At 36.1% G+C, this 27,617-nt stretch overlaps 1 protein-coding gene and 1 non-coding gene across 2 annotated transcripts in view; one reads left to right on the forward strand and one right to left on the reverse strand.

Annotated features, from left to right (window-relative positions):
• The window catches only part of NDUFAF2 (NADH:ubiquinone oxidoreductase complex assembly factor 2), a 150,599-nt gene that overhangs the window by 25,196 nt on the left and 97,786 nt on the right, over nt 1-27,617 (reverse strand). Inside the window, exon 3 of the mRNA XM_055332117.1 lies at nt 15,319-15,359. Within this exon, the coding sequence (XP_055188092.1) occupies nt 15,319-15,359 (41 nt within the window). The remainder of the gene's footprint in view (nt 1-15,318; nt 15,360-27,617) is intronic.
• On the forward strand, nt 26,863-26,998 carry LOC129514318 (small nucleolar RNA SNORA23). Its single transcript, XR_008665391.1, has one exon. It is a non-coding gene; the product is annotated as a small nucleolar RNA SNORA23 (small nucleolar RNA).

Genomic DNA, 27,617 nt, shown 5'->3' on the forward strand with positions numbered 1-27,617 from the left:
GGCTCACCAGCAGGGTAGCTAGCTCTACCCTAGATCTTCTTTATTTTTATTTTATTTTATTTTATTTTATTTTATTTTATTTTATTATTTCATTATTTATTTATTTATTTATTTATTTATTTATTTATTTATTTATTTATTTATTTATTTTTCCTAGATCTTCTTTAGATATAATTTCCCTAAGCCACACTTTTGAAAGGATCAAGCCGTTAGACAGCCTAAGGCATACTTTTGCAAAGTGTCAGTTTCTTAGCAGTTTTCCATGTATAGAGGAGGTGCCTGCTTCTAAACTCCGATGGGCAGCAGTAAAATAGCCACTCTATTATCAAACTACAAAAGTACAATCAGGATGCTTACTAGGAAGCCAAATCACTGGACTCCTCCATGAGTTAAGCTTCAGTTATGGGTATAGACCAAGTCAAAGAGTTCTTGAAAAATTATTCTTAGGATCTCTCAAGTACCTGGGCAAGAACTGAGTGACACCCCAGAATTTTATCCCACTAAGATGATTCTGGTCACAAAATTTTCAAGTACATCTAATGGACCTACACACACACATTTTCTTTTTAATATTTCTTTTTTTTTCTCTTTAATATTTCTAAAGAACCTATCATTTTGTGCCAACAGAACCAATGTGCACTTATGTTACAAAATCAGTTGGCCTGATGAATTTAATTACTAGGTACTGACCATTTCCATTTTGGGTTCAATTTTGTCTACTAAAGATAACAATTTTGATTCTGATAAATCTGATGCTGAACAAGTGATCCCAGGGAAAAGGACCAAGATACTGGAAAGAGTGAAGCAGGGTAGAAAGCCAAATCAGAGGTATGTTTTGGATCTGGTCAGTGCTCTGGACACTGGTCCCAATTCCTATGGAACCTTTTGAATGTGTTGCATTGTCTTAATATGCTTGACCTGTCTGCCCAAAGGGCAGAAAGGGAGCATTTATCCATTAGCTTATAATTAGGATTATAAATAATTAGGATTTAACTCATCCCCCATGGATCAAGGGTTACCTGGTGTGGTTATTCCTCTCACATTTCCAGGTTGATTCCCCACTGGTGTCCCATGCTACAATGTCAAAGCAGGAAGCTAAAGCTAGTCAGCAGAACCTTAGTAAGGTGTCACATATGATAGATGGTAGCTGCAGCTAGGCTGGAGTAAAGTAGGACAAGAGGATGTGAGGGAGGGTTCAAGAGGCATGTGATACTAGGTTCTTTTATGCCCGTCCCTTATTGCTTTGAGATTAAGAATTTAAATCACCTTGAACTACGGAGAAGCAGTATCTTTTCAAAAATTCAAATATATTAAACTGTTCTGAATAGTACGGTGAAAAAAATGCAGGCAGCTCTGAAGCCATAAAAATGGGGAGAGGGAAACAAAGCAGAAAATTTCACAATAATTTCTATAAAGCAAACATTCAAAATACCACAACATTATTCTCAAACAGATTAATCTCTTTAAAAAGATAGTTTAAATAAGTATAGAACTTAGAAATATAGTTCTATGTAACTTCATATCAAATTAGGATTCTTATGGACCTTTTTTTTTAAGATTTTATTTATTTATTTATTTATTTATTTATTTATTTATTTATTTATTTATTTATTTATTCATTCATTCATGAGAGACAGAGAGAGAGAGAGAGAGAGAGAGGCAGAGACACAGGCAGAGAGAGAAGCAGGCTTCATGCAGGGAGCCCGATGTGGCACTCGATCCTGGGTCTCCAGGATCATGCCCTGGGCTGAAGGCGGCGCTAAACTGCTGAGCCACCTGGGCTGCCCTCTTATGGACTTTAAATAATAACGAGTAGAAATAATAAAATAATAGCAGCTATCACTTGTTTAATACCTATTTTGAGCTAGGCATTGGCTAAGCATTTTGCATATACCAGTTCACTAGGTTAAAAAACTACTCTCAGGATTAATAATTTTCAACTTTTTATACTATGACCTTTAGTATGTATATTAGGTTTCTCAGAAGAAACAGAACCAATAAGATGTGTATGAATGGGTATGTAATTTTACACATATATATATATGAATATATGTATAGTAGGAATATATATATATATATGGGGGCAACTGATTAATTTTAAGGAATTGACTCACATAATTGTGGAGGTTTGAAGTCCAAATCTTCATGGTAGACTAGCAGGTTGGAGATCAGGGAAAAGTTGATGCTGCCTGAGTCTAAAAGGATCTACAGGAAGAATCCACTCTTCCTCAGAGGATGTCCATCTTTTTTCTCTTATGGTTTTCAACTAATTGGAAGAAGCTCAGCCATATTATGGAGGATAGTCTGCTCTACTCAAAGTCTACTGATTTAAATGTCCTTATTACCTAAAAAATTCCTTCACAGCAGAATCTACAGTGTTTGACCAAATATCTGGGGTTATGGCCTAGTCAAGTTGATACATAAAAATTAACCATCACAGTAACACATTTTACATTACAACCGGCACACAAACATATGTATGTATGTATGTATGTGAAACAAGAATTTCAGAAAACAATACCCACGTTAGTAAGGTTTTATATGCTGGTATTTCCTACGCCATTTCCCCTCCTATTTTATTAAAAATAAAAAATACTTATAACTGACTAAATTGATTTCACAACACTCTAATGTAGCACATAAATTGAAAAACCCTGCCCTAGATGACACATTCATTTGCTCATGTTTTAGAATATTGGTAAAAAAAAAATGCATCACAGTGGCAACAGAATGTGATATTTGAGAAGGAAATTAAGTATATTTGAATACATAAAGCACAATGAACATATGTATATCAGAAAAATTATATAAAATGCCCAATTTCTTATTACCATAGCAATAACATACACATAGCAAATTAGTGTAGTATTTTATCACTGTCATAATAAATATTTGAGAATAAAATCTGGCATACCTAACTGTGACAGTCAACTGTGGCTTGGTATCCTGGAGGGTATATCACTAATCCAGTCTTCCTAAACCCCATTATTTTCCCCATTTAAAGAAATCTAGTCACATCTGATAAAAGTGATCAGTCGCAATTTTTTTTGAAATCTAGATTGTGAAAAAAATCATTACTTCTTCAATGTGGAAGAATAAGAGGAAAATCACAAGAAATTGTTTTTGTAAGATAACAGAAAGAGTGTGGATTTAAAAGAAAACCCTGACCTCATTTTAACTCCCTTAACCTTTTTCATTCTGGATGTAAGCCCAGTTTTAAAACCTAAATGGGATTTGTCTTAGTGACTGATGATATGACTCAGAAGGTTAACTATTCAGAACTAATTCCATATACTTTTTAATATGCACCTAGTAAGTTATGATGAATCTCAGAAGAAACTGTGCATATGCACATCTAAAAATAACAAATAATAGCACTTTATATACATATTTAAAAAAAAACCTTTTATGTTCTTCTCCTTAAAAATCAGACAAAAGATCAAAATAGAAGAAAAAATGTGCTAAGGATAAACTAAGCTCAAACTCAGATCTCAGTTTTGTATACAGGCATATAAGAAGCAATCCTTTTCAAATGAGAAAGGTGGGATGCTTTTTTAGCAAGACCTACCTAAAATCAGAAAGACAACACAAAGTAGCATAAAAATTTCTTGCATAATAAATAAATACCTACAGTTAGGGAGACAGAGTAGCTTATGGTTGAGTATAGACTCTGAGGAGCTCAAAATGCTCAAGTGATTTACTTTCATATCCTACCACATTTTTCTATAAAAGCATGGCAATTTTTTTAAAAAATGTTTTATTTATTTATTCATGAGAGACAGAGAGAGAGAGAGAGAAAGAGAGAGAGAGAGAGGCAGAGACACAGAAAGAGGGAGAAGCAGGCTCCATTGAGGGAGCCTGACGTGGGACTCGATCCCAGATCTCCAGGATCATGCCCTGGACTGAATGAAGGCAGTGCTAAACCACTGAGCCACCCGGGCTGCCCAAGCATGGCAAATTTTATATCATCTTAGCTTTTACAAAGCTAGTGGTCAATATCAAAAAAGGTATGTAAATGTTATGCTATTGTGTTTCAAGTGTTTGTTTTTATTCTTTTATTATAATAGTTAAGTGAAAACATCAGAATACAAAATAATAAAAGTATATCAAATTTCAATAATGTACCAATGTATGAATAATTTGTTAAAGTGGCTTGTGCAATCAGCCATAGGATTTGGGATAATTTACTATTTCTGTTTTTAAAATTGTTATATTAATTTTTTAATCAAACAAAGGAAAAAAAAAAAACAAGTAAAATCATAGCTCTGGCCACACTAGGGTCACAGAAGTGCCAGTAATTATACTGGGGAGAGATAAACTGCAGAGCTTCAGGTGCTCCTGAATGGGGAGAAGCCACCTGCCACTTTGGTCAAATACAGACACAATGGGTCAGGTATCAGGGAGGTCAAATGACTGGTATAACTCCACCAACAGGAACTTTGCATTGTGGACAGTGGCAAACCCATCCAGACACATCTCCTTTGAGGAGGAAGAAATGCTAGTAGGTGAATAAAGAATGGGATGTTGATCAAGCTCAAGAATATATCCTTTCAAAAAAAAAAAAAAAGAATAAGAATATATCCTTTCTAGTCTTAGAAACCGGAGATCCCAGAATGACTGCATAACAGAAGACATAATGCTCCTATGTAAACTTTCAATAAGACCTAATTTCTGAAGGCAATATGTGAATTTTTTCCCTTGCAATCTTAAAGATTAATCAGACTAATTTGCTTTCGCAGAGGAAAAAGAAGAGATACTAAAAACAGAATATACACATAATTTAACAGAATTATGATATCTAGGACAGGCTGGTATGTACCAAAGAAGTCTACAAGGAAATTATGTTAGCTATTAAGCACATACCAGGTGCTTGATAAGTAACTGAATGAATAATAGAAATATATAAACATTAAGGCTTTAACAAGGAATTCTAAAAACAAAGCCATGCTGATTTTCTTTTAAGATTTTATTTGAGAGAGAATGAGGAGACAGCACAAAAGGGAGGACAGGGGAGAGGGACAGAAGGGGAGAGAGAAACGGATGCCCCGTTGAGCAGGGAGCCTGATACAGGGCTCAATACCAGGAGCCAGGCATCATGATCCAAGCTGAAGGCTGATGCTTAACCAATTGAGCCTCCCAGGCACCGCAACACACTGATTATTTCTTATGCATATTGCTATGATAATTATTAAGTGCCTTTGGTATTTTAGAATTTCAAGGATTTCAGTTTTCAGTTTATTCTAAATATCTTATTTTTGTATTAGGTTCTCTTAAAATATATGATTACAAGGTTTCTTTGGATTTTTGTTTAATATTTCAAGTGCACAAATATATTTAATAATATTATAGACACCCATGTGACCACCATCCAGCTTAAGAAACAAAACACTAAAACAAGCAAAAGAAACAAAAACACTACAACTATAACCAACTTAAATAAAACACTACAGATAAGACCGTCAACCCGCTTAAGAAATAGAACACCACAGATATGATCAATAAAATACTGTGACCCCTGGGCAGCCCCCGTGGCGCAGTGGTTTGGTGCTGCCTGCAGCCTGAGGTGTGATCCTGAGACCTAGGATTGAGTCCCACATCGGGCTCCCTGCATGGAGCCTGCTTCTCCCTCTGTCTGTGTCTCTGCCCCCCCCCCCCCCCGCCCCGTCATGAATAAATAAAATCTTAAAAAAAAAAAAAACCACTGTGACCCCTCCCCCCAACATTCTCCTTCCTCAGAGGTAATAGCTACCCTCGATTTCTTGTCTCTCATTTTCATGGATGCTTTTAATACTTACTATATCTTTATACATCCATAGACAACAGTAGTAGTGATTTCCTAAATTTTTTTGCCCACATATCTCTTAAGACTTCTGAAAACTATGTACTCATCTTGCACTTTTAAGTTCACACTTAAATAATGGCAAAGGATGTATTTTCCAGTTTGTTGCATACTGAATGCATCCTTTAAGCACACTTTTGCCAAAGCTTTGGAGCTGCAGTTTAACTTATTCAACCTGGGGAAAATACAACGATATAACTTAATTGACAAAGCCGGTCCTCATTGTCAAACCCAATCAGCCATATCTGATTTACTCTCTGTCACAGAAAGTCCAACTTAATTTTTAAATTCGAATAAATGTATCATCATGGGTCCCCATGACCATTTTCTCACTTGTGGATTTTAATTTCAAGAGAGATAAATGGCTAGCTCGCTAGGTAGACAGAGAAACGATAAGGTGTGGATCCTTGCCATGAGTTTATCACCTGGCTGAAATAATGTGTTGTCCCTTCAGTAATTTTTACGGAAGCTTTCTCTGCTTTAGTCTCAAGAGACTGTCCCTCAGGAGATATTCATTCTCCACTTGTTTCTGTTCGGTGTCCTGGAGATTTTTAAACCCCAAGGCAATGCACCCTAGTAAGAATTAGCTTGGACAGACAGGGGTAAGCTTTTCTTTTGGAAAGTGGGAGACAGATGATTATGAAAGACGTCAGAAAGGAGAACTGGCAGGCCAGAAAGAGTTCTCAGGCAGATCAGTTTTTGGAAAGACGACATATGGAAAGAGAGAATATGGAAATTAATTTCCTTAAAGCTGTCCTACCTGCATATCCCACCAAAAGTCTTGGTGTTCTCAGAGGTACAGGGATCCCAATTTGGAAACCACTAATCAACAGCAAGGCTTGGCAAACCAGGATCAACCCGCTACCTGTTTTGTAACCAGAGTTACGCCGCCCGGCCCCGCTCACTCGTTCGCGTCCTGCCGTCTGTAACTGCTGTCACGCGACCACCGCAGAGTTCAACAGGAGCAACGAGACTGGGGCTCACAACACCTGAAATATTTACTCTCTGGCACTCTCAGGGAGACTTAGCTACCTCTCATCTGAGTCCAGGTGGCTCAGTGGTTGAGCGCTTGCCTTTTGGCCCAGGGCATGACCCTGGAGGCCCGGGATCGAGTCCCACGTCGGGCTCCCTGCGTGGAGCCTGCTTCTCCCTCTGCCTGTGTCTCTGCCTCTCTCTCTGTGTCTCTCATGAATAAATAAATAAAATCTTAAAAAAATAAAAAATGTTTCTCTTTAAATCAAAATTATATATTCACATAATTTGTACAGCCACATTGTTCTATAAAGCTTATTATGAAAAATAGCTCTCTCTCTACTCAAAAAACTACTTAAATGTTTTCACCTGACGTTTATGGTTATGGCAGAGGCCAAACACGGGAGTCACGAAAATGTCTGACAGCCATAAAGGAGACTCTGTTCCTAACCCCTCCATAATATCTAAATAATATTTGTATGTTATTACTTCTTTATTTTTTCAATTTTAAGCACTGTATATAAACTTGTTATTGAAAATGAGGATTTACCTATCCTTGAGACTTCATACTCTCAATACAGTTGTATATCAATATTCAATAATTATATGATTATGAATATACTCTATAACAAGTTAGTTATCTACTGTACCAGGATTATTTTTCTTTTTCCTATCTAAGCTTTGTTTTCCTTGGAAAAAATAAGTTAATTATTTGTATTTTCCATATACTTATCTATAATTCCACCTCACTGTTAAGTTCAGTAAATGTATGTCCATTTAGTCACTCTATTTTCAGACCGGTACCTCTTCCCTCAAATTTGTCTGGATATTATTTTCCCTTTTCCACATGTAAACTCCCAGTTCTCATTTGGGTAGAGAAGTTGCTGGGTTTTCAGACTCTCACAAAGAGAATTTAAGAGCATCCTTCTCTTTTCTTCAGGAGACTTAACCCTGAGATAGTACTATTATTAAATATATGGTTCATGTTCAAGCTTTACTAATTACCTCAATACTGTCCTTTATAGCTAAGTTTCCCCCCCAATCCAGGGTCCCACATTACATTTAGTTGTCATGTTGATCAGTCTTTCTTTGTTGTTTGTAACACTGACCTCACCTGTCTGGTGTTTAATGAAATATGTTCCAATTTAGGTTTTCTCATTCTTTCCTCATGATTAAAGATTGTGCATTTTAAGAAATATGACATGAATAGTGCTGTCAGATTCTCAGTGCATCTTACAAGGACACACACATGATGTCAAGTCTGTTCTATGTGGTACAACTTTTGACCACTCAGTTAAGGTGGTATCCATTAGATTTATCTATTATAAATGCATCTTTTCCCCTCCTTTGTAATTAATAAGTATTCTCCAGGGAAATACCTTGAGATCATGTAAATATCCTGTTTCCCAACAAAATCTGTCCTAATAGTTTTAGTATACACTAATGATTTCCCCCTGAATAAGCTATTATAATGATCACTGAAAAATGTTGATTTTTCCAACTCTACTATTTTACCACAATTTATTGGCTAGCATTTAATTGCTTCTTAAGCAGATTTTCAACCAGGTTATTGTTTTTAGCACCAGCCTCAACTCCACTTTTAGAATTTCCTGGTACTGCCAAATACTGAGCATTCTGGGGGTCTGTGATGTAAACCTGGTTGCTTCTGGGCTTTCTTCTCTGCCAGATTAGAAGACATTCTCAATTTTGCTAAATCTGTTACCACCTGTTCATCTGCTTTCTAGCTTCCAAAACAATGTTGCAGTTTTTGCCTCTTTAATTTCTTTGACCTTGTAGAATTCTGTTTTTTAAAATAAGTCCCTTGGCTGTCGTTTTTGTTAAGCTTGAAAAGAAAAAGTAAATTCATAGTTTAACATGCTAACTTTGCTTGAAGGTCCGTTCATCTTTCCTTGCTTTCAAACCTTATATAAATGGTATCATACTGTATGAAATTTTCTGTAACTTGCTCTTATTGTTTGACATCATGTTTCTGAGATTTATCCCCACTGTTACATGCAGCTCTAGGTCATTCACTTTTAATGAATGATGCTGCAAACTCCATAGGAGCATGCTGCAATTTTCTTATCCATTTCCACTGTATAATCAGAAGTGATATAATGAGGTTTGAGGTAGGGGTCTGTTTTTCTGCTAGAACATACACTCCATCTTTGCAATTTAAAGCAAAAGGAAAGTGAGGTTATGTATGCAAAAATATCCATTTTAAGACATTTCAGTTCTGTAACTTATAAAATGAACTTAATAATACCGGGCACTGAGAACTCAATCAGTAAGTGTCTGTTACTTGGAGACAATGGTGAAATGGGCCTCAAGAATTGAGAAATAAGATTCCTCACTGCAAGTTAAAACTGTAAGATCAACACATTAAAGGCCAGAACAGAGATGTGAAAAGAATAAATGAGAGAACAGAAAAGAATAAATGAAAGAACAGCAACATTTGATCATAATATAACTACTGTAAGAGCCAAAGAAATAATATGTCAGTCAGAATGGGGAAGCAAAGAAAAAAAGACAATCATAGAGATGAATGCTGGCAATCCATACAAATAGTGTGTTCCTGAAAGCAAAAGCCTCAACCAGCATGTAGCAATTTTTTCTATTCTAATTCATAAGGTTACTCCTAGGATGGAGACGATGTTGGGAACTGTGGCCAATTCTATTTAAATATTTCCATTCCTATGGGTCAGATTATCCCTATTGTGAGATGGACAGAACAGGCAGTTTTAGGCCTGATGCAATTAAACATTTATTTTTCTTAATTCCCCTTATATAATGCCATACTCACCAGGTAACCTACTGCTTTTTTCCTGTGCCAGCTGAATTTCTATTGTAAATTAAAAAACTGAAATTCTGGCAACTCTTTCAAACTCACATGTCTTTTAGTCAGTGTGATAACTTTTAGAGCCAAATTATCTTGGACATGGACAAAAGTGAGTTTATAGCTTCTAGCTCAGATCTAAGAACACGGTCAAGTAAACAAGTTACTGTGAAGTATTATCCTACCTAGCTACCCCAATCTTTTGTTTGGCTACAGCATCACCATCTCCAACTCCATTTTCTACTGGTTTCTAGAATTTCCTCTTCCTATCTTATGGAGCATATGTATTAAAAATGAAGTAGGTGAGGTCTATTATTACAGCATTCTTCTACTGTCTGTAAACCTATTGCTGAATCATGTATTTGTGAAAACTTGGCAATATGTTTATACATTTTTTAAAATGGAAAACTTTATTTTGTTTTCTACAGTTTTGTCAGTATGAAGAGAGAAGCAATATTTAAAAATATTTGCTATATGTGATTTCTAGTGGAATATAGTCACCACTAGGAAAAGTCTATCTCATTAATTTTGTGAAATGTTAATTCAACTTGTACCATGCTGATGAACAGGTGCTGTACTATACTGGAAACCTGCAGTGAAATGTGGATTGCTAGCATAGCAGTACAGGCAATGCTCACCTTCATAATATGTTCAATTTTATAGGATCATTTTATAGTTGGTTGTCAGAAACTCGAACTCTGTCATGGAAACCATGTAGTACACTGACATGGCACTGAGAGTGTCAACAAAAGCCTATCTAATAATGAATCAGGCTCTGTGTTAGGTGCCGATGACATACAAATGAATGAGACATTATCCTTGTGCCACAGAGCTCACAATATAGTCAGAAAGATGGACAACTAAAACAAAGATACAATACAGAATTCAAAGGGCTATACAGCTGTACAAGGCAGTAATTAACTCTATGAGATAAAAAGTTGAGAAAACAGTTGAGGAAAGCATCAAAGAATTTTAAAGGTAATTAAGCATGAGCAGAACTGTGCCAGCTGATGAGAAAGGGAAAAGACAGTAAACCTGAGAAACAGCAAGGTGTAATAAGCAGAAGGAAGAAATTAAGAAAATTGGACTGGGCACATATCAGGAGGCCTTGCCATGGCCTGCCAAGCAATTAGACCTTTTTTTGGATAGAGCTTCCCAAGAAGTATGCCTAAAACTTCAAAGAGACCAAAGAGACCAGGAGAAAAAAAAATGTGGGGTCGCAAGGTAGGTATATATTTGATTTTGTAATAAACAGTCAGTTTTTGAATGTGGTTGTATTATTTTCACAACAACCAGCACTGCATGAAAAGTATGGGTGCTTTAGTTACAGTTATTGTTAATCTTTTGAATTTTAGCTTTTCATGGGTGTGCAGTGTTGTGGCATCTCATTGTGGTTTCCCTGATGACTAGAGATAGTATCTTTTCATATGCTTAGTGATCATTCTTGTATCTTATGAAGTGACTGTTTAAGATTTTTACCCAAATTTATTAGCTTTGTCTTTTTTTTTTCTTTCAAATCATTGAGTTGAGGTGTTCTTTATGTAGTCTAGATACAAGTCCTTTGTCAAATACATGGACTGTGATTATTGCATCCTAGTTTACTGCTTTCCTAATGTTCCCTTTTGATAAGCAGAGTTTTAAACTTTGGTTAAGTTTAATTTGTCAATGTTTCTCCCTTCTGGATAGTGCTTTCTATGTTCTGCCTATCACAAAGTTGTGAAGGTATTCCACTATGTTTTCTTCTACAGGCATTATAAGTTTTAGCCTTTATGCTCAGTCTATGCTCCATCTTGCATTAATACTGACACATGATGTCAGGTAGGGATCAACGTTTATTTTGTTCCAAATGGACATTATTATTCTAGCACCATCTGTTGAAAAGACTTTCCCTTTAAAAAAAAAAACTTTCCATTTATAATTGTGTTCCTTTGGTGCTACTGTCAAAAGCCAACTGGCTGTATAGTGCCTACTTCTGGATTCTCTATTCTTTTCCATTCACTTATTTATATATCCTTATGCCACTACCACACTGTCTTGATTACTATAGTAATTACTACAGAGTAACTCCTAATGCCAGACAGTGTAAGCCCTCTAACTTTTGTCTCCTTTTTCATATTTGCTTTCGGCTACTTTGGAGCCTTTGCATCTTCAAATACAGTTTAGAATTCATATATATCTTGATTTCTACAAGTCTGATGGGATTTTAATTGGATTTTATATTTGATTGACTCTCTGTATCAGTGGTTCACGAAGTATGGACCAGTAGCATCAGCATCACCAAGGAACTTGTTCTAAATGAAAATATTCAGGCCTTATCCCAGACCTAGTAGATCAAAAACTCCAGGGCTGGGACCCTGCAGCCTGTGTTTTAACAAGTCTTCCTAGTGATTTTGATGCATGATAAAGTATAAGAATTACTGCTGTGGATCAATTTGGAAGAATTAACATTTCAGCAATATTAAATATTCCAACCCATGAACAGATATTTCTCTCCATTAATTTAGGTCTTCTTCAATTTCTCTCACCAGCACTCTGTAGTTTTTTAAGTGTACATGTCTTGCATATATTTTGCTTAATTTATATCAGGGTATTTTATGTTTTCTGATGCTACTGTAAATGGCATTTTAACTATTACTGGCTAGCCTTTAGCCATAGTGTAAAGGTGAAAGGGACAAGAGTCTCTTTGGGGTGGGAGCTCACTAAGAGACTTGAAAAAAAGTAGAGAGCTCGAATGATTGGTAATGTCTTGAAAACTAACTACTTTTAACAGGCATGCAAGATTAGGAGGTTGTTTCCGATGAATTGATACAGGCATTAAGCAAAAGCAACTGTGAAGATCACAAAAAGAGAGAAAACCAGGTGTGTTCTGCCATAGTCTTGTCAAAGCAGATTGCATTTTCTACAGTCTTGACAAAAAGATCAAACATGAGTGTCCAGCCTCTAGGTCCAGCTGCCTAATTGAAAGACAGAAGAGATAGGAACCTACTGAACTAGATGAGGAACACAAAATTGACAAAATCTAAACTGGCAAGCTCTATAGGTCAAATGGGCTGGGTTTTTCAACAGACAAATTGGGAAGAAAAAAAAAGAGGAGAACCACACAGATTGACAGAGATTTAAATCAAATATGAATTTTTAATAAAATGACAACTCTAAACTATAATGGACATTGGGTGGTCAAATTATTTAAAACTGTGAGAAAATGAAAACCTGTAAAGTCAGGTTCAGGGTTTCTTTTGGAGGAGGTTGTATTGAGACAGGGTATATGATTCTGGAGCAGCTGACAAAGTTCTGTTTCTGACCTGTGTGGAATTCACCTTATAATAACCCATTAAGCTATACATTTAATTCTTGTGGTTTTCTGTATATTTGTCTTATTTTACATTAAGTAGATTTTATTCTCTTAATATGACATGTAGAATCTGGAACTTAAGAGTTTACAAGTTTTAGTGGTAGAATGGTGTTTGGTGATAAGAACTAAGGTGTGGCTGTGGAAGTGGTTGTTCACTTGAGGTAGGGATATTTAGTGTGGAAGAAATTGTAAAAAAAACAACACAAAACTGAATGGCAAGATTTGGGAAGGCCCTGAAGGAGAAATCTGTTTAGTTTTTTTTTTTTTTTTTTAAGATTTTTAACTTATTTATTCATGAGAGACACACACACACACACAGAGAGAGAGGCAGAGACATAGGCAGAGAGAGAAGCAGGCTCCATGCAGGGGGACCGATGTGGGACTCGATCCCAGGTCTCCAGGATCATGCCCTGGGCCAAAGGCAGGCGCTCAACCAATGAGCCACCCAGGGATCCCTGTAAGTTTGGTTCTCATCTCTACCATCACTGTGGGGAGTGGCCCAGAGGTTGGTGAGACAAAAAGTATAAACAGGTGGAGAAAAGTATACTTAGATTGCAAAGTAACTTATTATGCTCCCCTGGGCCCACAAAGTAAAAGAATATTTTTGGACATGATTAGGGACAGAAAGAGGTAGTTTTTTATTAAACCCACTTTCTTTTTGCGGGTTGTGGTAAAATGAGCATGAAGAGGCTCACTGTCTTTCAGACCGCAGGCAGATTTCAGTTGAGGCTTTGTGGATGGGAAAATTCCTAATATTAAAGGTGAAGGGTAATTTGCTAACAAAGAAAGAAATTCCTGAAACACAATGGAAACGATCAGAGGGAGGGAAAGGGGTGTGTGTGTGTGTGTGTGTGAGTGTGTGTATGCTGGGAGGGTACAGAAGAGCATAAAGAAGGATGAGACTGATAGAACTTCAGAAAAGAGGCAAGGGAAGGCTCCTTTTTAGATACTCAAGAATGTGAGCACCATGGACAGAATGACTTGGTCTCATTGTTCTGATTCGAGCTTGTTTGAAATGCTGGGATTACCTGAAATTTACAGGGGTGCTGTTTTAGGCCTGATTGTTGCAGGTTTCTCCATCTAATTACTTTGCATATCAATATTTCCATGGTATTAGACTTTGAAAGTTCTAAGGATAGAAGAAACATCTTTAGTTTTGAGAACAGGAGCTCTTATTATGGCCAAGAGAAGGGGACTTTGGAGGGCTCCTTAATGATACTTATACTGTAAACCACTAGGGATGCTTCTGAATCTTGGATCACAATGACTTTTCTTCCTTTTTATTCCAAGGTTCACTGATATTAGAAAGAAGGATCTGAGAAGAGTAGGGCAGGGTCAAAGTGGAAGCAACACACACAGTTAGAAATGGGCTTAGGGATGCACTCATTCAGACCCTGGCCTGACAAACACTGATGGAGTCAGTAAAGGAGAAATGGAGCATAAGTATGCTAATTTGTGGGTCATCGTGAATTCTGCCCTAGAGTACCCTACTTCTCAACAAATAGGGCTTGAATGTTGGAGCCCATTTCTATCGTCAGCAGGGTTATAGTAATGATGGAAGAGGGAAAAGAAAACAGGAAGGGAGTCTTAAATAGAAGAAAAGGAAATGACAGTACACTAATGAATTTGGAAATTCTCCTCTTACGAAATACATTTATTCTTACAAAATAATTTAGAACACTTTATACTGTTGTTTTAAAATAAAAATTATGAAATAACCATGTTTTAAAAATACGTACACTGCAGCATTGCTATACTTTTTATTCTGCATACTACCAAAACTGTTTTTAAAGTGTAAAATAAAAATTCAACTATTACTGAGAGTTACATGTCATATGCTAATTATATATTTTAAAGTTTCTTCAGATACTTGATAGAGTTAAATATATGTAAAATTATAAAATTTTACATTTGCCATAAAGTTAAGGGCAAAATAAGCAGACATGACTTGGACGGGACCATGAGATTCAGTGTTTCTCAGATTTTTCCACCAAACACCCATATCAGAACACAGTTCCCAGGAACCAGGCCAAACATCCTGCTGCAAGTTGCTCTAAGTCTAAGCTTTCTAAAATGTATTTTTACTTTGTATTGCATTTTTCTTATTTCATTTAAACATGAAATACGAATTTCACGTTATATTCCATAACTTGTGCATTTATTTTATTATAAAGATGTTTTAAATTGTTTTCTGTGGAGTAAAAAAAACACTCTGGGAAGATTCATAATATTTATTCCAAGGCTTTATGTAAACTCCCAGTTGAGAAACACAGTAGTATAAAAACATGCTATTTGAATACTTTGATGGTGTATTCTTACCTCCATAGTAGGTGGAGTCTTTCTTGTTTTTCTAATCCAAGCTAGAAAGAAAAATGATACTAAATGTAAGTTTCTGATAATTTGCACAAACATTTTATTCATTCACGCATGAAACAAATACTTATTAGCACCTGTTTGTGGGACCCAGGAAATTTAACAAAAATCCCCTACCCCTGGACAAGCAGAGCAGGACTAACTCCATTTTGTGCTGCACCTGCCACTTCCTGTATGACCCCCACATGACCTTATTGCTTAAGGCGCTGCCCCACCCTAGTCAAGCCGCTGGGCACACCCTAATCGGAAATCGGCTCCGAACAATATAACCCCACCTTGTGCTCGCCAAAACTGCTCGCCAATTCTGACCAAAATAACAGGTCAGCTCAAATGGATACTATAGGGTAAAATGTAATTCAATCGGCCACCTGCGTGTGGACCGACATGACTGTGCAACTTTCTGCGTATGTTACAATCCCATTGGCCACTGGCCCCTATAAAGCTGCTATGCCTCTTAGCCTCAGGGTCCAAGTCCCTGCTCCGCTGTGTCGGGTACACTTGGACCCAAGCTCGAGTTTGTAAATAAACCCTCATGTGTTTGCATCAATGTCGGCTCCTTGGTGGCTCCTTGGTGGTTTCTCGGATTCGCAATCGGGCACAACACTGTTACATGTTGTTTTAGGTGCTGGGCATACAAGAAGGAACCAAACATGAATTTCTTCCTCTCCTGCAGCATTTATACTAGTGAAGGTGAACAGAAAACAAGCACACAAACATATGATGTCAGGGGCAGCCCAGGTGACTCAACGGTTTAGCGCTGCCTTCAGCCCAGGGCCTGATCCTGGAGACCCGGGACTGAGTCCCACGTTGGGCTCCCTTCATGGAGCCTGCTTCTCCCTCTGCCTGTGTCTCTGCCTCTCTCTCTCTCATGAATAAATAAATAAAATCTTAAAAAAAAATGATGTCAGGTCATGATTTGTGTACTAAAAAAAATACAATGGCATAGGGAGCTTATTAAAGAGTGGAGAGTTCCTTATCTAAAATCAGACCTCATGGGATCCCTGGGTGGCGCAGCGGTTTGCCTGCCTTTGGCCCAGGGCGTGATCCTGGAGACCCGGGATCGAATCCCACGTCGGGCTCCCGGTGCATGGAGCCTGCTTCTCCCTCAGCCTGTGTCTCTGCCTCTCTCTCTCTCCCTCTCTCTCTGTCTCTCATAAATAAATAAATAAAATATTAAAAAAAAAATAAAATCAGACCTCATAATCGTCTGAATTCAAGTGAGTACCTGATGCTTTACAGCAATAGGAAGAAGTCGGGCAGGTGCCTCTAGGGAAGTGCATCAGAATCACGTGGAAGACATACAGTACGATGTTTAGGAGAATACAATCAGATGTTCTGGGTTCAAATCCCAACTTCATCGCTTACTACCTGTGTCACCTGGGGGAAGCTATTTAATTTCCTACAAATCAGATTTCCCATCTGTAAAATACAAATTATAACAGTATCTACATTTTAGAGTTGTTGTGAAAGTTATATGAAATGATATCTATAAATTATTACATACAGTAGGCATACAGAAAGCATTAAGTCTAATTTATTACTATCATTACCACTGTTATTCCAGAAACCTACACGTCTTTTATAACAGACAAAAAAAAACAAAAAAACAAAAAAACACAAAAAACTAAGACCAATAATAGCTACTTAGCCAATGGGGATAGAAAGATTACTGTGAAAAAATATACTTTATGAATTTGGTCTTTAAAATGTAGAAAACTGTTCAATTGCTTTAGTTGATTTAAGTTTTCATTACAAAATTAAGAAGTATCCTTATTTAATAGAGAAATCAAATAACTTTTTCAAATTTATACATTAAGTGGTAATGGTGGCATTTGAGTCCAGATTTGACCTTGTATCTAGCTCCAAAAGCTATCCATGTTCTACTAAGCAGCCTCTCAAATTTCAGTAAGCAACAAGTAAAGAACACAAAACTAGAAAGAGGAAGAGGTTGTAACATGTCACAAAATAAGATTTTTTGACCCCATTTTACCGATTGGGAACCTGAGGTTCACAAAGATGAAGCAATCTAACTAAACTCAGATAATTAGTAAGTAATATTCTGGGAATCAAACCCTTGTTCAACTGGCTTTAAAACCTGACCTCTGTCTGGTTACCAGCTATTTTCTCTTTAGATCAGCTCCACCACCTTGCCTTCTGTCATCCAAGCCATAGCACCAGGAACTGTCCTTGTGACAAGGCCAGTACTGAATGGCTGTTGGGGTACAGACAGCAACATTCAACTGTACGCCTTGCACTAATCACACAGATGTATTTTTAATACAGTCCCAGCATTTTAAACTTACCTACTCCTACTTCTGAGTTGCTACCCTTGTTGCTCTTTCCTGCATTCTGTTTCTCCTTGGCTTCTACTCCCATTTGGTCCATTTCTAGCCACAACTTGTACAGATTTTATATTCCTTGTTAGGCTTGTAATGTCAGGGGCAAGATACATCTATGGGATATTTATGTGTCTATTGCCTAAATGCCTCCAAACAGCAGGTATTTAATACAGTTGTTGAATGAATACATCCACTTGAAATACTTCTAATATATGAATATTTGTCGTAATGAGACTGCCTGTGTTAGAAAATCCAGCTTAGCAATAGACTCCTCTGTGCAATCAAGGAAATAAGTGCTTTATGGAATTTTCAACTGCCTCTTTATGGTTAAAATAAAAGTTATTTAATTTTATTTATGGACTTTTTTTCTAGGACAGAGACTTCTTTTAAAATAATTCAACACGAGCCATATATCTCTAAAAGGTTTTAAGCAGTAAATCTTTATTTTTAAATTAGATTAGAAAACTAATTCAGAAAAATCAACTGCGAGAGTAAGGTCGGCAAACTACACAGCCTGCAAGCCAAATTCAACCCACAGCTTGATTTTACATTTTTAAATGGTTGAAAAAAAAATACCAAATGAAGAACAATATTTTATGACACATGAAAATTACATAGAATTCAAATTTCAGTGTCAGTAAATAAGGTTTTATTGGAACACAGCCACACTTAGTTGTTTACATATCATCTATGGCTGCTCTTGTGCTACACCAGCAGTGTTGAGTAATTGTAACAAAAACAGTAGAACCCACAAAGCCCAAAATATTTATCATTTGGCCCTTTAAAGAAAGTTTGCCAACCCTTGTACTAGGGCTACCAAGAAGTAAAGCCTTGTAGCAAGAACTATCCACTTTGATTCAAAAATACTTTCATATTATCTGAAATAAAAATCATTATTAACTATTATACTTTTTACTAATGAATACCATGTATTTGAGAGTCTGTGAACACATACTACTGGCATGAGATCACGCTGAAAATATATAAGAGCACAAGGCATACTTACTATTACCACGAGAAAAACAACTTAACAACCCATCTTATCGATGAGTCTATAAAACAGCAGTTTCAGCTTTTTGGTAAGGTTAGAAAAATACTTCAATAGAATCTAAATAATTTTTTTAAATCCTAAGGTAAATTAATAGATTGAGTAAACTCTGATTGTTTTCTGGAGTTTACTGGTTTTGTATAAGTTTATAAAATTCATGCACGGAAGAATGCAAAATAACTCAGAAAATGTATTAAGAACTGCCTAGAATAGTGACCCTCAGGGGACACACTACTCTCTCAGGAAAGATATAGGACTCCTTAGCTTTGTTTTAAATGGCTCAAGGAAAAAGATCTCTGTTTTATATAGATAAATAAATGCAATTGCTGAGATAAATTTGTATAATTCTACAATAACCAGATACTTGAAATGTTCTTGAGATGATGGTTGATGCCCATATACCATGCCATGTATCCAATAACGGTTACAGCTAGAAATATTCAGTGTGATCACTCATTTATATAATCATCCCTTACTTTCCCAATCACTCGACGCAACAAAGGAAATATCCTACTGAAGGTTGGCAAAGGTTAGGAAGAGGAAGGAATAAAAATAAGCATTAATATCAAATCATTACATTTCTTTTTTTTATCCTCATAACAATCTGGAACTGAACCTCTATCCAATTATGAATTATATAATGATTTTGCCATTGCTAATTATATCTGTATGGTGGATTCTGTATCAGTCTTCATTATAATGTAACCATTGTTTGAAATGAATTTAGCAAGATAACTGGACAGTTTATGCTTTAAGATCCTAGCATTCTTTCATCAGTGTTCATTTGCATTCTCATCAGTATGCATGAGATTTTCATTGAACTTTAATACTCTTATTGGAACATAACACACTATAATAAGCGTAAAAGTGAGCATGCAAATTAAAGCTCCCATTAATCACTGAAAGAGACTAGAAGAAGCAGGCAAGAAAATACTTCATGAAGCATAGATTCTTCATATTTCCATAAACACTGAAAATGGCTAATACACTTTTAGAAGCATGCCAATAGGGGTTAAGGTAAATGAGACATTTATCACTAGATCCAGTAAGGTGACCATTCGGAACTAAAATTATGGAAAGCTGGTCAGCAATCTGCATCCAAAAGATATTGTATTAGAAATATGTGTTGTTTACTTCACTCAAGGAAAAGACAACACTATAATAAAGCATCATCTTTCAAAAAATGATCTTTGCCATTTCTGGGTGTGTATACATTATTAAAAAAACTATAAAAATAATCCATATTTTTTAATTGTGAAAATTCTTCAAATGATACATAATGAAATGAGTCACTTTCTGATTACTGACCCTTGGGTATATCTTAAGGATTTTATTAGATTTAGTTGGCACATTTAAGATAAATATTTTGAGATGCTCATGATTATTACCTCTCTTTTTTCTTAGTCCACTTTATTGATATAATTTATAAACAATATAGTGACACCATTTCAAGTGTGCAATTCCATGAATTCCAAAAAATGTATACAATCTTCTAATCAGCACCCAATCAGTATATAGAACATTTCCATCACTCCCATAAATTGCCTAATGTCTAGCCACATGCAAACCCCCACCGAAATCCATCTACAGCCCCTAATTAGTGCTACACTTTCTGTCCCCATTGATTAGCTCCGCCTTATCTATAATTTCATATAAATGGAATTTTACAGTATGTACTCTTTTGCATCCAACTTATTTTACTCAATATAATGTTGTTAAAGTTCATCCACATAACTGTGTCTGGAGAACACAGTCCTCCAGATAGGCTCCACAACCCCCATCTTTTGAGGTCCACACCTATGTGTGGTCTCTTCCCCTTGAGTGAAGGCAGGCCTTGTGACTCACTTCTATGATAGCAGGGCAAAGGTAATGGGAGGTCTACGAATGAATGATTACATGAAGTAAGATTTCAGCAACTATTTTGCTGGAGCCTCTCCCTTGCTGGCTATAAGGGAAACGGTGGCCATGTTGGAGGATCCTATATGGCAAGAAACTGCCAGTGGCCTCTGGGAGCTTAGGGTGGCCTCTGGACAGCATCAAGTAAAGAGCTGAAGCTCACAATCCTACAATTGCAAAGAAATGAATGCTGCAAATAACCACAAATATGGGAAAGTGTATCCTTCCGCAATCACACCTTCAGATGAGAAAGCAGCCCTGGCTGACAGCTTGATTGCAGTCTTGTGAGACCCTCAGTAGAGAACTAATCTAGGCTGTGCCTGGATTTGTGACCACAGGAAATGGGAGATGATAAATATGCAGTGTTTTCAACTAAGTGTGTGGTAATACTGATATGGAGCAATAAAAAGCAAATAAAATGAGCATAGCAGCAGTTCATTCTTTTTTATTGCTGCATAGTATTCTACTGTCTAGAAAAAAAATGAGTGTGTTTATCCACTCACTTTTTGTCGGGTGTTTGGGCAACTCTGAATTTTGGGTTTTTATACATAAAACTGCTATGTAAACGTGGGGTACAAGTGTTTGGGTAGACTTATGTTTTATATCTCTGGCTTAATATCCAGCAGAATTTCTAGATTATAGGGTATGTATACATTTAAATTTATAAAGAATAAGCTATTTTCCAAAGTAGTTGTACCATTTACATGAGCCAAATATTTATGAAAGTTTCAGGTACTTTACATCCTAATTGACACTTTGTATCATCATTCTTTTAAATTCTAATTAGTCAGTGTTATGTAGTGGTATTTCACTATAATTTAAATTTGTATCCCTTGATAACTACTGATATTACATATACTTTTTAAATCCTGATGTTTGTCCTATTATTGGGTTGGGAGAGTTTTTTACATATTCTGGATACAAGGTCTATGTCAGATATGTATTACAAATTTTCTTTTCACCTTTCTTTTCATTTGCTAAAGGTTATCTTTAAAAAAGAGAACTTAAAAATTTTGGTGGAGTCCAATTTATCATATTTTTTCTTTTACATTTCTTTTCTTTTACATCTAATTCTAGGACTATCTCATGATAGAAAGATTTTGTCCAATGTTTCTTCTAAAAGTTTTAACTTTCACATTTAGGTCTGAGATCAGTTTCAAGTTGAGTTTTTGGAGATGTGAGGTAAAAATCATACAGATATATAACTATTTAACACTAGTTGTTGAAAAGAATTTCCTTTTTCCATTGAAAACTTAACTGACCATATAAGGGTAGGAATACTTCTGAACTCTCAGTCTGATTCCATTAATTTTATATCCTATCCTTATATGGGTATTAAACTTTCTTGAAAAAATGTAGCTTTTCATTTTATTTATTTTTTAAAAATATTTAATTTATTTATTCATGAGAAACACACACACAGAGAGAGAGAGAGAGAGAGAGAGAGAGAGAGGCAGAGACACAGGCAGAGGGAGAAGCAGGCTCCACGTAGGGAGCCTGATGCAGGACTCGATCCTGGGACTCCAAGGCTGAAGGCAGGTGCTAAACCGCTGAGCCACACAGGAATCCCTGAAAAATGTAGCTTTTTAAAGTTAAAATCCTCCAACCTTGTTCTTCTTTCTAAAAATTGTTTTAGACAGTATGGAGTTTCCTCAAAAAGCTAAAAAAAGAACTACCCTATGATTTGGCAACTGCACTGCTGCATATTTACCGAAAGGATATAAAAACAGTGATTCAAAGGGACACATGTATCCCAATGTTTATAGCAGTATTATCAAAATAGCCAAATTATAGAAGGAGCCCAAATGTCCACTGACAGATAAGATGTGGAATATATATACGTAGCGGAATATTACTCAGCCATAAAAAGAATGAAATCTTGACATTTACCACAATGTGAATGAAGCTACAGAGGATTATGCTAAGTGAAATAAGTCAGTCAGAGGAAGACAAATACTATATGATTTCATTCATATGTGAAATTTAGGAAACAAGCAAAGGGAAAAAAAGGAGAAAGACAAACCAAGAAAGAGATTTTTTTTTCCCCAAGAGATTCTTAACCACAGAGAACAAACTGATGGTTATTGGAAGGGAGGTGGGCAGGGGGATGGATCAAATAGTTGATGGGGATTAAGGAGTGCTCTTGCTGTGATGAGCACCTGATGCCGATGTTGTATGTAAGTGATGAATCACTAAATTCTATACCTGAAACTAATATTACACTGAATGCTAACTAACTGGAATTTATTTATTTATTTAAAAAGATTTTATTATTTATTTATTCATGAGAGACACACACAGGGAGAGAGAGAGAGGCAGAGGGAGAAGCAGGCTCCATGCAGGGAGTCTGACATGGGACTCGATCCTGGGTCTCCAGGATCATGCCCTGGGCTGAAGGCGGCGCTAAACTGCTGAGCCACCAGGGCTGCCCCTAACTGGAATTTAAATGAAAACTTGTGAAGAAATGTTTTAGATATCCTAGATCCTTTGTATTTTAATATAAAATTTAGGATAAAATTTAGGATAATTATAAAAAGGAAAAGCCCACTAGTATTTTGACTGGGGATGCATTAAATCTATAGATCACTTTGAGGTAAATAATATCATTCATTCATTCATTCATTCATTTATTTGAGATACTGAGAGAGCACAAGCAGGGGAGGGGCAGAGGGAGAAGCAGGCTTCCTGAGCAGGGAGCCGGATGTGGGGCTGGATTCCAGGACCCTGGGATCACGACCAGAGGCAAAGGTAGAAGCTTAACCCACTGAGCCACCCAGGTGCCCCAATAACATCTTTTAAATATTGACTTCTGAATCATGAAACTTATATATCTCTCCATTTATCTGGGATTCCTTTAATTTCTCTTAGGAAATTCTCTTTACATTTTTCAAGGTACAGGTTGTAGAGACATATTTTTGTAAATTTATTCTTAAATTTTTAATGCTTTGATTGGTATTTTATTTTTTTATTTTATTTTTTTTAAATTTTTATTTATTTATTTATTTATGATAGGCACACAGTGAGAGAGAGAGAGAGGCAGAGACACAGGCAGAGGGAGAAGCAGGCTCCATGCACTGGGAGCCCGACGTGGGATTCGATCCCGGGTCTCCAGGATCGCGCCCTGGGCCAAAGGCAGGCGCCAAACCGCTGCACCACCCAGGGATCCCTGATTGGTATTTTAAAAATTTTATTTAGCAACTGTTTGGCAGGAGAATATAGATAAATGACTTCAGCATATTGCCCAGATATCTTGAAAGCTTACTAAATTCATTCCTTAATTTTGTAGATTTTTTTGTAGATTGTTTACATGTACAATTATGTCATCTATGAAAAGAATTATGTCTTATCTGTATTTATTTTATTTCTTCTTTTTTTCCCTATTGCATTTACTTGAATATTCCAGGATAATATGAAATAAAAACTAGTGAGAGGATATTCTTATTTTCTTCTCTCTTTTAGGGGGGAAAGTGTTCTTTCACCATTGAATATGAGGTTACACATAAGGTTTTTTTTTCCCTCTTAATGCTCTTATTAGTTAAAGGAACTCTGTATTATTAAAGTGTGCAGGCAGTTTTTAATTATGAATGTATGATGAATTTTGTTAAGTATTTTTTCTGTACCAATTGGAATTAGCCTATGGTTTTTCTCCTTTGTTAAAAATTGAATATAAATGCAAATGAAATCCACATTTAGATACCATCTTATACCTGTTAGGACAGTTATTATAAAAAAGACAAAGGGTAACAAGTGTTGGTGAGGATATGGAGTAGAGGGAACCATTACATACTGTTGGAGTATAAATTGACATAGCCAGTATGGAAAACAGTATGGAGGTACCTCAAAAAATTTAAAAACTAGAACTACCATATGTTCCAGCAATCCCTCTTCTGGGTATATATCCTCAGGAAATGAAATCACTATCTTAAAGAGATATCTGTACTCCCATGTTCTCTGCAGCATTACTGACAATAGCCAAGATATGGAAAACAATATAAGTGTCCATTCACAGATGAAATGAATGAGGAAATTGTGGTACACACACACACACACACACACACACACACACACACACACGTATTTACAATGGAATATTACTCAACCTTAAAAAGAAGAAAATCCTGCTATTTGTGACAATATCAGATGATCCTGGAAGATACGGTAAATGAAATACACTAGACACAGAAAGCAAATACTGCATAATTTATTTTTATGTGGAATATAAAATAGTTGCATTCATAGAAGCACAAAGTAGAATAGTGGTTACCACGTGTGGGAGTTGGGGAACATGGGGAGATGTTGATCTTTAAATATTAAACCAACCTATATTACTGGGATAAATCTCACATGGTCATGGTATATTGCCCTTTTTATATTTTGCTGGATGCAGTTTGTTATGGATATCTGTCAATGATTTCTATTATTTTGTGGGTTATTGGTTTATAGTATTCTTTATTGTCTCTGACAAGAGTTGGTATCAGGTAAACTTGGCCTCACACATTAAGTATATAAGGAAGTATTCCCTCCTTTGACATTTTTGGCTAAAGTATGTGGCCCATCCAGGTGAATAAAATGAAAAAAAAATCTGTATTCTGCAATTTCTCAGTGTAATGTTCTATAACTGTCAGCTAGGTTAAATTGTTTGACATACATAGCTTTTGGGGCACCTTGATGGCTCAGGCAGTTAAGTATCTGACTCTCAATCTTAGTTCAGGTCTTGATCTCAAGGTTGTGGGCTCAAACTCCATGATGAGCTCCACACTAGGCATGGAGCCTATTTAAAACAAAACAAAAACAAGATATAAATACTTGTCTTCTATATCATTCTGACAATTTCTACCCTTTATGTGGAGTTTTATTTATTTTTTTTTTTTTAAATTTTTTTTTAATTTTTATTTATTTATTTATGATAGTCACAGAGAGAGAGAGAGAGAGAGAGAGAGAGAGAGAGAGAGAGAGAGGCAGAGACACAGGCAGGGGGAGAAGCAGGCTCCATGCACCGTGAGCCCGATGTGGGATTCGATCCCGGGTCTCCAGGATCGCGCCCCGGGCCAAAGGCAGGCGCTAAACCACTGCGCCACCCAGGGCTCCCCTATGTGGAGTTTTAAAACCACGTATGTTTACCACAATTATTTATACAATTAGGGTGAAACCTATAAATATTTGTACAGCCGTGTTCACAACAACATTATTTAACAGCCATAAAGTGCAAACAACCCAAATGTCCACTGATGAATAGATAAATAAATGTGGTATATACAGGAAATGGAACATTATCCATCTTGAAAAAGGAATGAAATTCTGATATGTGGTATAGCATGAATAAACCTTGAAGACATTGTTAAGTGAAATAAGCCAGATACAAAACAGTAAGTACTGTATGATTCTATTTATATGAGAGACCTAGAACAGTCCAGTTCATAGACACAGAAAGTAGAATAGTGTTGTCAGGCATTGTGGTGGGAGGGAGGAGGCAATGGGAAGTTACTGTTTCATGGGTAAGGAATTTCAGTTTTAGGAAGATGGGAAAAGTGCTGGAGGTGGTGTTGATATTATACAACAGTGCAAAATGTGCCTAATGCCATTGACTTGTGCACTTAAAAAAAGGAGTTTTTTATGTTATGTATCTTTTATCACAATAAAAAATGAGAGTTAATAAAGAGAAATTCAATCAATGTAATCAACAATATTAAAAGAATGAAGGAGAATAGCCCTAAAAATCAGTTCAATAAATGCAGAAAACACATGACAAAATCCAACATCATTCATGATACAAACTCCCAGCAATCTAGGAAGAAAAGAGAGCTCTCTTGGTCTAATGGAAGGCAACTACATAAAAACCTACAGCTAACATCAAATTTAGTAGTGAGAAACTGAATGCTTCCCACTAAGATTGAGAACAAGGCAAGACTGTTCACTTTCAGTATTTCTCATCATCTATGTCATGGAGGTCTTTGCCAGGACAGAAAAAAGAAAAAAAAAAAAACAGTGGAATAGAGGAAAGAAAGAATAAAAATTGTTTATGTAGACAACATCCCAAAATCTACATTAAACCGAAGTTAATAAGTGAGTTATTAGCAAAGTTGTATAAAGTACATGGTTGATACAAAAATAAATTCTATTTCTATGTGCTATCAATGAATAATTTGAAATTGAAATAAAAAACAATTAGCAATAGCCCCTAAAAATTAACAAACTTTTAGGAATACTGCTGTGATGTGTGCAGCTTTCATCTGTGTCTGATAGCAGTGTTTATGTTTTGCAATCAGATCTTGCTGCCCCCATAAACATGCAGCCAAAGAGTAAGTTGGAATAATAGTGTAGTGTTATTTTATTTGAAATAAAGTGATTTCCTATGTGCTTTAGTGAATGTTAAGTTTTCTAGTATCAAAAAGAAACACTCAAGTTGTGTTTAAAAAAGATTTATTTAGTTTAGAGAGAAAGAGAAGGGAGAGAAAGTATGGAGGGGAGGGGAAGAGGGAGAAAATCCTCAAGCAGACTCTCTGCTAAATGAGGAGCCCCATGTGGGGCTTGATCCCATAACCTAGAGGTCATGACGTGAGCTGAAATCAAGAGTTGGCCACTTAACAGACTAAGCCACCCAGGTGACCCAATACTTAGATTTTAAATTAATAAAATATAGCCTGATCTGTAAGCTAAAAACTATAGATGAAAAAATGAAGGAAAGACCTAAGAAAATGGAGAGAATATGGTGTGTTCAAAGAAAACTCAATATTTTTCAAACTGTTCTATAAATTCAATGCATTCCCAAAGTCCTGAAAGGGTTTTTGGTAATAACTGATAAGCAGATACTAAAAATCATATATAATGACAAAAGGCTTGAATTAATTAAGGTTTTTTTTTAAAGATATTATTTATTTATTCATGAGAGACCCAGAGATACAGAGAAAGGTTGAGACATAGGCAGAGGGAGAAGCAGGCTCCCTGTGGGGAGCCTGATATGA

Source organism: Nyctereutes procyonoides, unplaced genomic scaffold (assembly GCF_905146905.1).
Source record: "Nyctereutes procyonoides isolate TBG_1078 unplaced genomic scaffold, NYPRO_anot_genome, whole genome shotgun sequence".
Lineage (NCBI taxonomy): Eukaryota > Metazoa > Chordata > Mammalia > Carnivora > Canidae > Nyctereutes > Nyctereutes procyonoides.